Below are 12740 nucleotides of genomic sequence, written 5' to 3'. Positions count from 1 at the left end.
TGGTTGTCCACTGAGTTTGGGATTTTGGATCCTGGCTCTCTGGACAAGTTGAGTATTACCGAAGACTAAAACATGAGACCTTTTCTGAGGCTCTTATTTGTGTTGTAGGTTGTCTTACCATCAACATATATTAGATATTGTTCCTCCCACCTTCTCAGCTCTGTGTCCTGCAAACCCAACCTGCATTTACAAGTATGGAGATGAAAGTAGCAGTAAGTAATGAAACGACTTGAAATCTCTCTCCTTAAAAAGTACTGGTCCATGATGCTCTGAAGCCAGTTAGTTATAGGAGGAAAAATCAACTTTTTCTTAGAATTGAATTTCTTTATTTGAAAAGTGACCCATCATTAGTCACTAGATTACGGATTTTGTTGTTATCTAATTAGTAGTTATTAACTTATAGCGTTTATCTATTTATATTGTTTACATTGTTTTACATATGACATTTTAATATGGTACAAAAAATAGTAAGATGAATTTATACCTGGAATGTACAGAAACTAAAAGTGTATATTTGTTACGATGGAGACTTCTTAAATTGGTTATCATCTTGTCTTAGTTAGGGTTACTGTTGCTATGATGGAACACCACGACCAAAAGCAAGTTGAGGAGGAAAGTGTATATTTGGCTTATATTTCCATATCACTGCTCATCATTGAAGGAAGTCAAGGCAGGAACTCAAGCAGACCAGGAACCTGGAGGCAGGAGCTGATGCAAAGGCCATAGAGGAATGCTGCAGATGGATCTTATGAAGCATTTTCTCAGTTGAGGTTCCCTCCTTTCAGATAACTAGCTTGTGTCAAGTTGACATGAGACTAGCTGGGAGCACATGGCAGTCTGCTTCTAAAAGTAAATTTGCAAACATGACTTTTACCACTTGCACCTTGAATCAGAGGTGCTGGAATTGCTGTGGTCCCTCTGCTTTGCATAGTTTATGCTTTGTGAAGGCAGTATGTGCAGTGGTGGCCAGTGGTACCGAGGTAGATGTTGGTTATCCCGCTGTGCTGTTGCGATTGCACTGAATGTTGTAGTTCATTCATGAGCCTCATGGTTTGTGCTGCAAGGAAGTTCTCTGTGTCTGAAAACTCTGCTCGTCCTTGCTTTGTGCAATTATATTACCTCAATATAGAAAGCTCTTTAATCTCTAGTTCCTGTTTCTTCCTTAGGTCTGGCCCAAGCTTGTTATTTGTAAAATAATTTTAATCTTTATTTAACCTATTTCATAAAAATGCTTTTTGTCTACTTCTGAAGTAAATTTCCTGGTGACAAAGAGTTCTTATTTTCTTGGTGTTTTTTTTTTAATTTTTATTTATTTATTTTTTTGTTTGTTTGGTTTTCATAGAATTTTCTTCCACTTTCAGGGACAGGCTCACAACAGGTGTTAGCTGAGTCTTTGTTGTGACCTGTTGCAATAGACATCAGTCATTACAGGTCTTAATGTTGTCTTCATTGTCTGCACTGAAAGTAGATTTCTGTTACTTTGATGATGCCTTCGCTCTTAACATGACTTCTATACCATGAGCACACACTCACAAAACCCTAACAGTAAGCACAGAGCCTCTTAGTCTAGATAGAGAAAAAAAACCTAACAAAACATTGAATTGGGTGAAGCTTTCATATATAGTATCATAAATGGTTTAAATGCTGATCTTTGCTGAGGGGTATCCTATTTTAAAAGGAAATAACTGAAAGTCTGCTACTAGCTGCTTATAGAGCCAGCTTGATCTACCTTCCCCTCTGCTCTGTATCTAGATTCTCTTCCTGGACATTCCGTGGCACTCTGTTTATCTGTTGCTTTTAAAAGTAAGGCAACTAATGATGAAATCTTCAGCATTCTGAAGGACGTACCAAATCCTAACCAGGATGATGATAACGGTAAGAAACTTACTTCTTCAGCCTAGGCACATAGGCCACATTAAAGCATCCACAGCTCTGCTGAAACATGAGCTCTATCAAATCCTGTGGGTGCTCATACAGCAGTAGATCTGCTGCTCTTAGGACCTGCATATTCACCCCCTTACCGAAGAGGCCCTAAAATCCCTGTGAAGTTATGTTAAGAATATAAACCATCCTGGATGTGGTAGTCCACGCCTTTTATCCCAGCTCTTGGGAGACAGAGGCAGGTGGATTCCTATGATTACATAATGAATTTCAAGCCAGCCAGAACTACATAATGAGGGCTTGTCTCAGAAACAAGCAACAGTTAACAAAAAAAAAAAAAAAAAACATGTCCTACATACAAAGTAAATCACACATTGCTTATTCAAGGATTTTTTTAATATTTATGCTTTTAGTATATATTTGGATTGCTGAATGGGAAATCTTAGTGTGTTAGATATTTTTGATATAATTGATGTTTTCTCTAAATTTTGAACTACTACACCACTAATAATACCTAATCTTTACTTAGTATATAGCGTGCTATTTCTGCCAGCATCTTAGCTTTGTTGTATTTTCCTGGTATGAATGAGGAAATTGGCAGAGTTGTACTGACATACAAGTTACCTGATTTGTGAGTGGATAAGGAAAGAAGTACTGCAAGAGGTCTCTAATATTGTTTAAAACATGCGGTGAAATAGTTACTTAGAATAAGTAAGCCAGTGTATAGCACACAAAGCCAGATGATAAGAGCAGATGACAAGTTACAGAGCCCGCCATATGGTTGGGGAGTACACCTAGAAGGTGTCAGCCAGCCATGATAATACTAAATTTAGACTCTGGCAGATATCTTAATATAGTGGTTAAAAGGTTTGCTGCTTTTGCTTTAATTAATATTTGACACCTTCTAGACAGAATATAAAGGAGGCGATATATGGGATTTTTTTTTTTTAAGGAAATGGGTCTTAAACCAGGCATGATGGTGAAAACCTGATAATCGATAATCCAAGCAGTTTGAGATTTGGTCTGTATATCAAGTCCCAGGATAACCAGAAGTACATAGTAAGACCCTGTTATAAATTTAAAAAAGCAAAAAAACCAAAACACTGAATTTTATAGAAGAATTGAGAAAATTACTCCAAAAAAGAGAGAATTAAGGGTATGCTTTCTTGGTTGAGATAAGGTCTCATTATGTAGTTTGGTTGTCCCGGCCTAGTCTTATATTTTGAGTAGACTTTGATTATTTACTTTTACTGACAGATTATTATATGAGTGTCTTAAGAGCACACTATCTGCTTAGCGTCCCTGGGTTTGGCACCAATAAATTACTGTACTTAATGTTTATTTTGTACTGTAAATGTTTTCAGATGAAGGCTTCAGTTTTAACCCATTGAAGATAGAGGTCTTTGTGCAGACTCTGCTGCACTTGGCAGCCAAATCCTTCAGTCACTCCTTCAGTGCTCTTGCAAAGTAAGTATGTGCATTTGAATACCAATGCTGTAGTAATTTTTGCCTAAAATTGTTAAATATGAAGATCTTACTACATAATTTGATAGCATGAGATTCGGTTTGTGGTGGCAGAATGCTCCCCATGGTTGAGTATACAGTGTAGATGTGCGTGTGGCAGGTGAGCTAGTACAGTCGTTCACATAGGCAGAGAGGTGGGCAGAGAGGTCCAGCCTGTCTGTCTTTCCAAAGAGATAGAGCAGAAATGAAAGCCCGCCCCAAGGTTGGCCTCTAAAGAGGGAGCAGATGTGGTAAGCATCCAGAGTAAAAGAGAGTGCTCTCATAAGTTGGTGGCAGCTTCTTTGCAGGCCAAAGTATGCTTTTATGTATTTAGGGATTACTTTGGTTATCTTGCATTTGCATATTATGTTTTTAAATTGAGTAAGATTAAAGGGACTTTGAAAAGGCTTTTGTGTAATTACATGTCGTATTTTTCACCTTCGTCTAAAGGTTTCATGAAGTCTTCAAAACTCTCGCAGAAAGTGATGAGGGGAAGTTACATGTGCTGAGAGTTATGTTTGAAGTTTGGAGGAATCATCCACAGGTAACAACTATTTATTTAGACATAGTGAGTGTCGGGGGAGCCTGCTTGTTCATTTCCTGGACACCCAGACCCAAAATAAGCACACAGAAACTGTATTAATTAAAATACTGCTTGGCCTATTAACTTATGCATGTTTCCAGCTAGCTGTTCATCTTAAATTAACCCATTTCTATTATTTTATATTTTACTGTGAGGTTGGCCTACAGACAAGGTTCCAGCTAGCAGCTTGCGTCTTTCTCCTCTGGCAGCTACAAGGCCTCTCTGACTCTACCTGCTTTCTCCCAGCATTCAGTTAGTTTTCCCTCCTAGCTCTATTCTGTCCTATCATATGCCAAAGCAGCTTCTTTATTCATTAACCAGCAATAGCAATACATATACAGAAGGACTTCCCACACCATGTCCTGGCTATGTAGGTGTGCAGATTAGATATTAAGTATATTTGAATCCGCCAGTAGAATGGTTATTAAATCCGTAAACTCCGTGTTGTAGAAATAATCGATACCTTCTTTGTGATAAATTCTTAAATTATATTGATTTGTTGACTGGGAGTACATGGGAAAGCCACAGAGCTTGTGTGAAGTCAGATGACAAATTTAGGTCAGTTCTCTCCTTCCGCCCAGTGGGTCCTGGGTATTGAACTTGTGTTGTCAAGCTGAGCATCAAGTGTCTTAGCCAACTGAACCATCTCGTCAGCCCTTGCTAATGTTCTTCATACGGCATGGTGGTTGGTTTGTGCTACTGCATTCCCACACATATTAGATGCTGAGTGAGAAAACTGCTGCTGGACAGCAGTATTTTGTAGAAAGTAGTTATGTTTATCCATTTCTATAAACAAGACCCATAAGATGCTGTTTTTCAACTGGAGATTTCAATTGAAATTATATACACACATATTTTATAGAAGTGTTATCAAGTAAAATTTCCCAGATATTAAGTGCTATTAAATTCCAGAATTTCTTTTCATGCAATCTTTATTGTTAACACAGTATTTCTTACAGTATTTAGAGCCTAGCAAAGAGCAAACTAAGTCTAAAGACTAACTAGTTAAATCAGGAGTGGTGGCACATCCCTGTAATTGTTAACACTTGGGAGGAAATGGCAAAAAAAAAAAAAAAAAAATCAGGAGTTCAAGGCCACCTTTAGCTATGTGAGACTCTCCTAGAAGAAAAAATAAAAATGAAGACCTATTGCTTAAACTGGTCAGTTCCATCGCCATTGAAATCAAATTTTATAGCCCTGCTAACTTATTTTCATAGCATTGTCGTTTTGCCCACTTATCAGTCAAGCTTGACCCTGTCTCTTTTTCCATTGTAGATGATTGCTGTCCTAGTTGATAAGATGATTCGCACGCAGATTGTTGACTGTGCAGCAGTAGCAAACTGGATCTTCTCATCGGAGCTGTCTCGTGACTTCACAAGGTTTGAACCAGAATTTAGAGTGCGTATAACCTGTGTGAAGTAGTTCATATCACCTGGTAACATTTTTATGAAGTTACACAGGTTTTAAAGATGATCAGAACCAGGACAGCCGAGATTGACATGCAATGAAAGCAAATGAGATCAAATTAAACTCTGCGACAGCCCTTTAACTTCTCCACTATACCTGTTACTGCCAGCACACGCTGGTCCAAAATATACTGAGTCCTGAGGTGACAGATGTGTTCAGAAGTTTTAACAGGCCCAACAAGATGGCTCAGTGGGTCGTGGAGCTTCCTGTCAGGCTTAGTGAGCTGAGTTTCCTGGTTTGATCCTCAGAACTCACCTGGTGGAAGAAGAAAACCAACTCTATGTTTTAAGGGCTAAACAAGTACTGGTATGGTACTGCCTTCTGGGAGCCCACCTGAGTCAGGTGAATGGAGCTAGACGCTCTCAGAACTCACAGCAGTGGTGAATTAAGTGTTGCTGGAGAATGCATAACTCTGCCCAGGGGATAGAAGGCCCTATCAGCCCTTAGGAATGGTAGTCTGAAAAACTGATGTTTTCTCTGTAAGTGTAGCTTAGCATACATTAACCAACTGCTGTATTATGTTCAGGTTGTTTGTTTGGGAAATTTTGCACTCTACAATTCGTAAGATGAACAAACATGTTTTAAAGATCCAGAAAGAGCTCGAAGAAGCTAAAGAGAAACTGGCAAGACAACACAAACGAGTAAGTCGTGTGCTGAATCCTGCGTGGTTAGAGGTTACGACCTAGTCTGCAGGGTAGTGGGAGTCCATGCCTTGACAGTTGTGTGCCGTGGGACTGGCGCTGATCACAGAGTTTTTTTCTCTAGTTTACTTCTCTACCATGGCTTCCCAGAAAAGTCGGTGTGTATTTCTGAGTCTGGCACAAAGGGGAAGGGAGACAATATAGATGCTATGTGGAGAGGTGGTGCAAGTCAGTTTCAAGTCCCAACTTGTCAGTACTTCTCATGGAAATAAAAATTGTGTTAGAACCGTAGTTCTCAACCTATGGGTTGCAACTGCTTTGGAGGTCGAATGTCAGATATTTACCTTATGATCATAACAGTAACAAAATTACAGTATGAAGTAGTAACAAAGTAAGTTTATGATTGGGGGAATCAGAAAATGAGGGACTGAATTAAAGGATCACAGCTTTAGGAAAATTGAGAAGCACTGGTTTACAGGGAAGCAGTGAGCTGGCTGGATCCTGACTTATATTAGTATTCTCACTGGGTGGTGGTGGTGCATGCCTTAATCCCAGCACTTAGGAGGCAGAAACAAGACAATCTCTGAGTTCAGGCCAGTACAGCCAGGGCTATACAGAAAAACCTGTCCCAGAAAAATAAATAAATAGATAAGTAAATAAATAAATGATAATAGTGAGTGTTCTCCATTACAGTATTCCCTGGTATTTAGTGTTTCCACCAGAGTAGAAGATAGGGGAAAGATATTAGTAAGTTTAATGACTGAGCTGGCCATAGCTGATGCACCTCATAGTCATTACCCCACGACTAGTACCACTAAGTTTTCCCAGAGCTATCGCTACAAGAATAAAAGCCCTTTAATATAAAACCCTTCCCCAGGGCTAGGGGCATAGCTCAGTGATAAAAATCACTTGCCTAGCATCTCTGAGCTCCCACCCCCAAAACCAGCACTCAAAAGTGGAGGCAGGAAGATTATGCATGATTCAAGGCCAACCCAAGCCACATAGCAAAGCCTGGCGTTATAGTCATTCACCTTTCTTGATGGATTCTGCGCATTGGATTGTTACTTTGTTCCTATGCCTTTTGTAGCGAAGTGATGACGATGACAGAAGCAGTGATAGGAAAGATGGGGCCCTGGAGGAGCAAATAGAACGACTGCAGGAGAAAGTAGAGTCTGCTCAGAGTGAACAAAAGAACCTTTTCCTCGTCATCTTCCAGGTAAGCCAGCTTGGCGTATGGGATAAAAAAGGAGCCATTCCCTTGGTTTGAAAAGTTGCTGTTTTTAATCACGAAAATAGTGAGGATACAGAACTTTGCAGAATAGTGTCACTGCTTGGAGGCTGCAGTGAATCTGTGCTGTCTGCTCATTGTTTACGTATCTGTGTCATTTATCTCTTACGGTTGATGATTTAGGTGACCGCCGTCTTTCCTGTGAACATTTTTGTACATAGATTGTATGTATGCAGTGTTCTGCCTGCATGCCAGAAGAGGCACCAGATCTCCTTATAGATGATTGTGAGACAACTTGTGGTTGCTGGGAATTGAACTCAGGACCTCTGGAAGAACAGCCAGTGTTTTTTACCTTTGAGCCATCTCTCCAACCTGAGGTTAAAGGATTTAACATTAAATCTCTCCTTTGCTAAGTTGACAGTCCTGAAAGTCAGGAGTACACAGCAGTTTGGTGGAGCAACAAGACCATTGAGAACTCTGGGTTTGGATTTGTTCAGCAGTTAAGTTCTCCCTCTAATGCTTCCTCCACTGCCATCCTTTCCAGCGTTTCATCATGATCCTAACTGAGCACTTGGTACGATGTGAAACTGATGGCACCAGCATATTGACCCCGTGGTATAAGAACTGCATAGAGAGGCTGCAGCAGATCTTCCTGCAGGTTTGTGTTCAGTCACACAGGCGTTCTGATTTTAAAAAAATCCTCAGGAATCTCAGTGGTAAAACACTTGTCTGCCATGAATAAGACCACAAAAAGTCCTCATAAAGTATATCAGGAGGGAGGGTATGAGGTTATGTAGTTCCTATAGGCCCTTTAGTTTATGTCCATTTGTTGACACTACTGTTCATCAGAATATTTAGACAGATTGGTTTTATATCACTCATACTCTGGTTGCCATTTTCCGTGGTAGGGAGCCCAGCATAGCTGTAATCTAAAATGTAAGAGGGGGATTAGATTCATAAAGGTATTTTAACATCTTAAATTCCCATAGTAAACATGTCCACAGGAGCAAGGTAAACCCCTGGGGTCTCTGGACACAGAGTATCAACATCTGCTTCCAGACATTGATGTGTAGGAGCGTAAGCTTCATTTTTTCCTCTTCAAGGCATTAACTCCCTAAGTTCTCCTTTGTTCTAGGAAACTGACCATTTCTAAAGTAATCATTCTAAAGTTCTATTCTTTGAGCCTCCAAATAGTAATTCTCTCCCAGGCACTTGTAGTGACTAGCCAGTTCAAAAGCTAACCTAGAGCCCCTAGTCCTCTAGAAATTTTTGAGTGCATTTTAGTCTTCAGAGAAAAGGTTCTCGTTTTTTGATGCCTTGGCTCCCTAGTCAGGCTGCTTTTCAAAAAGCTGTAATGTTGGCCGGGCGGTGGTGGCGCACGCCTTTAATCCCAGCACTCGGGAGGCAGAGGCAGGCAAATCTCTGTGAGTTTGAGGTCAGCCTGGTTTACAAGAGCTAGTTCCAGGACAGGAACCAAAAACTACGGGGAAACCCTGTCTCGAAAATTCAAAAAAAAAAAAAAAAAAAAAGCTGTAAATGTATTGTGTCCTGACTTTCAGGACGCCCTCTGAAATTGTCTGCGGCTTCCTGCCGTGCCTTGCATCAAGGATTCCATAAGAAGGCTGTTAAAACTGGGTTTGGTTTTACGTCATTGTACATCCCTCTGCTCCTTTCCCTGCCTGCTCTCTCAAATCTTCTCTGGAGATGTTCGCCCTATTTTTGTCCCTCCTCAGCATGGGTGGGCTGTGAGGAAAATGGTCAAAGTTGCTTGTGTTTGGTTTCCTGACCCAGGGCTCTTTTCTGTGTCCACAGCATCACCAGATAATCCAGCAGTACATGGTGACCCTGGAGAACTTGCTTTTCACTGCCGAGCTAGACCCTCACATCCTGGCTGTGTTCCAGCAGTTCTGTGCTCTGCAGGCCTAATAGTCATGTTTCTTCCCTTTTTGTTATCTTGAAATAATTTGTCTTATTTTTGATGGTTTGAATGTTTGCTTTCTTGTAGTAGCCTTTCACTTCCTAACGGAACCAGGGGAGGAGAGCCCAGAGTATGACATTTCCCTTAGTTGCCCTGAAGGGCAAGTGTTGCTTGATGACAGCAATGTTATGGTGGCCGTAACGTTGTATATATGTGAGACACAGCTTTCCTGTGATGAATTTGATACTTCTTCTTAGGGCACAAAACAGCAGGGTTAAGGTGTGTGCAATGCAAGGTCAGGCTTGCAAAGTAGTGAGTACAACCAATGGACACCAGGGAGCCTAGCTTTTCTCTGCTCTTGAGCAACATGGCTGGAATAAACCTAAGTTCTGTTTTTTAAACTTTGGTATTTCATGATTTATTATCTTAGTCTCTTTTCTTAGGAGATGTACTTAGCCTCTATCTGAAGCTTTCTTGCAAATGCTTTTGAGTAACCATCTTATGACACTACTTGTTAGAATAAAAAATTATTATTACTAATCCCCAAATTTGCCAAACTGGAAGCCACCCAGCTTCCAGTGATCTCGAGGTACAATTATAGCACGAATAGTAAAAACCCAGAGACAGAAATTGGAGTTCAGCCTGAAGGTCAGAAAAGCAGAACAGCCAGCCCCTAGCTCTTACCTCTCCCTCAGTCTGAAATGGCGATCCTGCCTCCAGGAATCTCAGAATGAGACTGAGAGCTGTCTCCTCCCTTCTTATATTCCTCTCTAGGGCTGGGATTAAAGGCATGCACCACTACCGCCAGGTTTCTGTGGCAAACTATTGTGGCTACTAGTGTGTGTCACCACTGCCTGGTCTGTAAGGTTGGTAGGTGCAGTAATAAAATATCACTACATACAACGGCGATGGCAGCAGTTTTTCTGCCTCTCAAGTGATTGCAAATTTGGCAGCCATTGTGGAAAAGCATCTGGTCATGCCCTGCCCTCCAAGAATGATTTGTCTAAGATCCCATAATGTCACAAACTGATGTGCAGCAAGCGATAAATGAGCTGAGATGGACTTGGAATTCAGTGTGGCTTGGGGCTTGTCTCTGGGTTCTGAGGCAGATAATTGTTCCCTGAGCCTATTGAAGCTTGAGTGAAATGAGTGTAAGATAATGCATTTCCTAACATTCCAAATTTCTAGGATTTTTAAACTTCTCATTAAACCTTAGAAAAATCTGCTAATAATGATATAAATACTGGTAGTAATTTTGTGCATTTGTTATTTTTGTATATGTTATATTCTAGTAAGAATACGTTACAATTGTCTGTTTGGATATATGGGTCTTTAATTACCATACATTCAGTGGCTGTAGAATACAATGTCTTATTACATGGGAATTCCTAGGCTTTTTAAATACCACATTTAAAGCAGGAGTATCATCTAATCATTTGAATTCAGTAGAGCAAGGTTAGATGGCAAGAACTTCAGAAAGATAAAACCTGGGTTCCTGGTTAAATATCCTGTTTACACTGTTCCTCCTTCCCATTTAACACAGTTCAAGCTGTAACTGATTTGAAATGGCTGTGGTCCTCCAGTAGCCAAACAACTAACTATTGAAGGCATTAGTAACTGTATCCTTTACTGAGGCATGGTGGAGTTCCGTTATCCTTGCACTACAGCTACAAGTTTGTGCTCTCCTTCCCTTCTTTTGATCCTCCTGTGCGGTGGTAGTTTCTGGAAACTGTTAATATGCCCTGCTCTGTCCTGCTGTGTCGGCTGGAACACCGACATCTGTTGTATTTTACAGAAGAAAAGGTGCAAAAGCAGAGAGCAGTTGCTCCTTCGGGGGGTGCTCCCAAAGACAGGTGACATGTCACTGCATTCTGTGACGTTGTGCTGATTCTCTGTAGCAGGTTTTTGCCAAGGTAGAGGTTCTAGTTCCCTAAGAACTCTATCATTCCTAAAAGTTTACAGTGTGAGAAACCTTTACCAACCTGAGCTATGAGTAATATCTGGTACAGCCAGAGAACAGAGGCATATAGCCAATCAGATCGCACTGTGTTGGCCTTGACAGCGAGCGTTCATTAACTGTTGGCTGCTACAGGCTGGTTACGAGGTTCACCATATTGAATCTTTCCAACAGACAGAAGCAAACCCCAGGAAAACTTGTCTACAATCCACAGCCAGGAAGTTAAGTCCATGTGTCTCGGAGCACCTTATCTCCCCACAATGCAGTAATACTTAACAGCAGCCAGAACTCCAAGTTACATCCTGTCATCAGGCTAGAAACTTCTCTCTACAAGAAAGTTTGGCTGCCTGTCCAAGATCAGTTTTTACTGAGGTGTAACATTTAGCATAGCACATATAACATGCCAGCCATGAAAAACAGAATGTTCCTAGTGAATGTTTCTAGAGTACAGTTAGTAATGATGGCCTATGTTATTTGGGTTGACTTTCTACAAGTGCAGCTGCTGAACTACAGAGTGAGCTGTACAAGCTTCCTAGTGTGCACTGAGGGATGAAAACACCCACTTTATCTCATCTTGGGTGTCCGTCAAAATGATGCATAGCCCTTGGCTACATGATTCTTAGAGTAGGCCTCCTTCCTGATGCTTAGGCACAGTACATATGCTATTAGTTAGAAGTGGCTTCTGTTCTCAGAGCAGCTTCGGCCTCAGCTAGTTCTACCCGAGCTACATTCTAGAGAAATCTGTATGTATTCTTTTGTTTGTTTGGGGTTTTTTTTTTTTTTTTTTTTTTGGTTCTTTGATCTCTGTGTAGCCCTGTCTGGCTCTCCTGGAACTCGCTCTGCAAGGTCAGGCTGGCCTTGAACTCAAGAGATCTGCCAGCCTCTGTGCTAGGATTAAAGGTGTGTGCCACCACTGCCTGCTCTCTTGATCTTTTTTTCACATATAATGGTTGCTTCTGATAGTTGTTTTTAATGGTACTTTTTGATAGTACTTTTAACAAGACTGAAGAAAAATCTGGCTAGCTGAATTGATACAAATGGCTATAGAGAAATAATATTTGAACTGTCAATTCCAACCTCAGAAGTATTAAACATGGAAGCAAGTTGTTACCATTAGATGAGAACTTGTAAGGCAGATAAGAGTACTCAAGTGTTAGTGTAATGCTTTTGATGAAAGTCTTGGTACTCAACTTTGAAAGTAGCCTTTTTCCCTTTTGACCCATCATTTCCAAATTGCTGCGTGAAGATCCTGAAGAATGGGGCCCTGGGCACCCGCTGAGGCAGGGTGCCATTTCTGTAGGTATCTCGCTGTTGCCATTGCTGAAGACTTCACAGCAGTTCACATCAGACCTGTGGCTCCCTGAGCTAAGTTCAGTTCCATTAGCCTCACCCTGAAAGGGCTTCCTCCTATGCCAGGCTAGGACTTACTGTGTCCCTTGTTCCCCGTGGAGTAGTTCTAACTTGTCACTTTGATTTTTACTTCCATGTGTGCAAAGGAAAGGGGCACACAGAGGTGTGCGCATGTATGTACAGGTGTACCTGTGGACCATTTTTCTTTAAGC

At 40.9% G+C, this 12740-nt stretch overlaps 1 protein-coding gene across 3 annotated transcripts in view; it reads left to right on the top strand.

Annotated features, from left to right (window-relative positions):
- Ncbp1 (nuclear cap binding protein subunit 1) overlaps positions 1-12740 on the top strand; it is a 48276-nt gene that overhangs the window by 26445 nt on the left and 9091 nt on the right. For 2 of the 3 annotated variants that reach the window (XM_041667417.1, XM_041667420.1), the window contains 9 exons: positions 109-212; positions 1753-1875; positions 3246-3348; positions 3835-3928; positions 5243-5346; positions 5961-6075; positions 7163-7291; positions 7848-7961; positions 9116-9622. In XM_041667417.1, the coding sequence (XP_041523351.1) occupies positions 109-212; positions 1753-1875; positions 3246-3348; positions 3835-3928; positions 5243-5346; positions 5961-6075; positions 7163-7291; positions 7848-7961; positions 9116-9229 (1000 nt within the window). In that variant the 3' untranslated portion in view covers positions 9230-9622. Of the gene's footprint in view, positions 1-108; positions 213-1752; positions 1876-3245; positions 3349-3834; positions 3929-5242; positions 5347-5960; positions 6076-7162; positions 7292-7847; positions 7962-9115; positions 9623-12740 lie in introns of those variants that run through there. The other variant, XM_041667419.1, reaches the window with a different exon arrangement.

The sequence above is a fragment of the Microtus oregoni genome, unplaced genomic scaffold (genome assembly GCF_018167655.1).
Source record: "Microtus oregoni isolate MIOR12 unplaced genomic scaffold, Mior012 000017F_ref0000208, whole genome shotgun sequence".
Classification (NCBI taxonomy): Eukaryota; Metazoa; Chordata; class Mammalia; order Rodentia; family Cricetidae; genus Microtus; species Microtus oregoni.
This window is presented reverse-complemented; position numbering and strand designations above follow the sequence as displayed.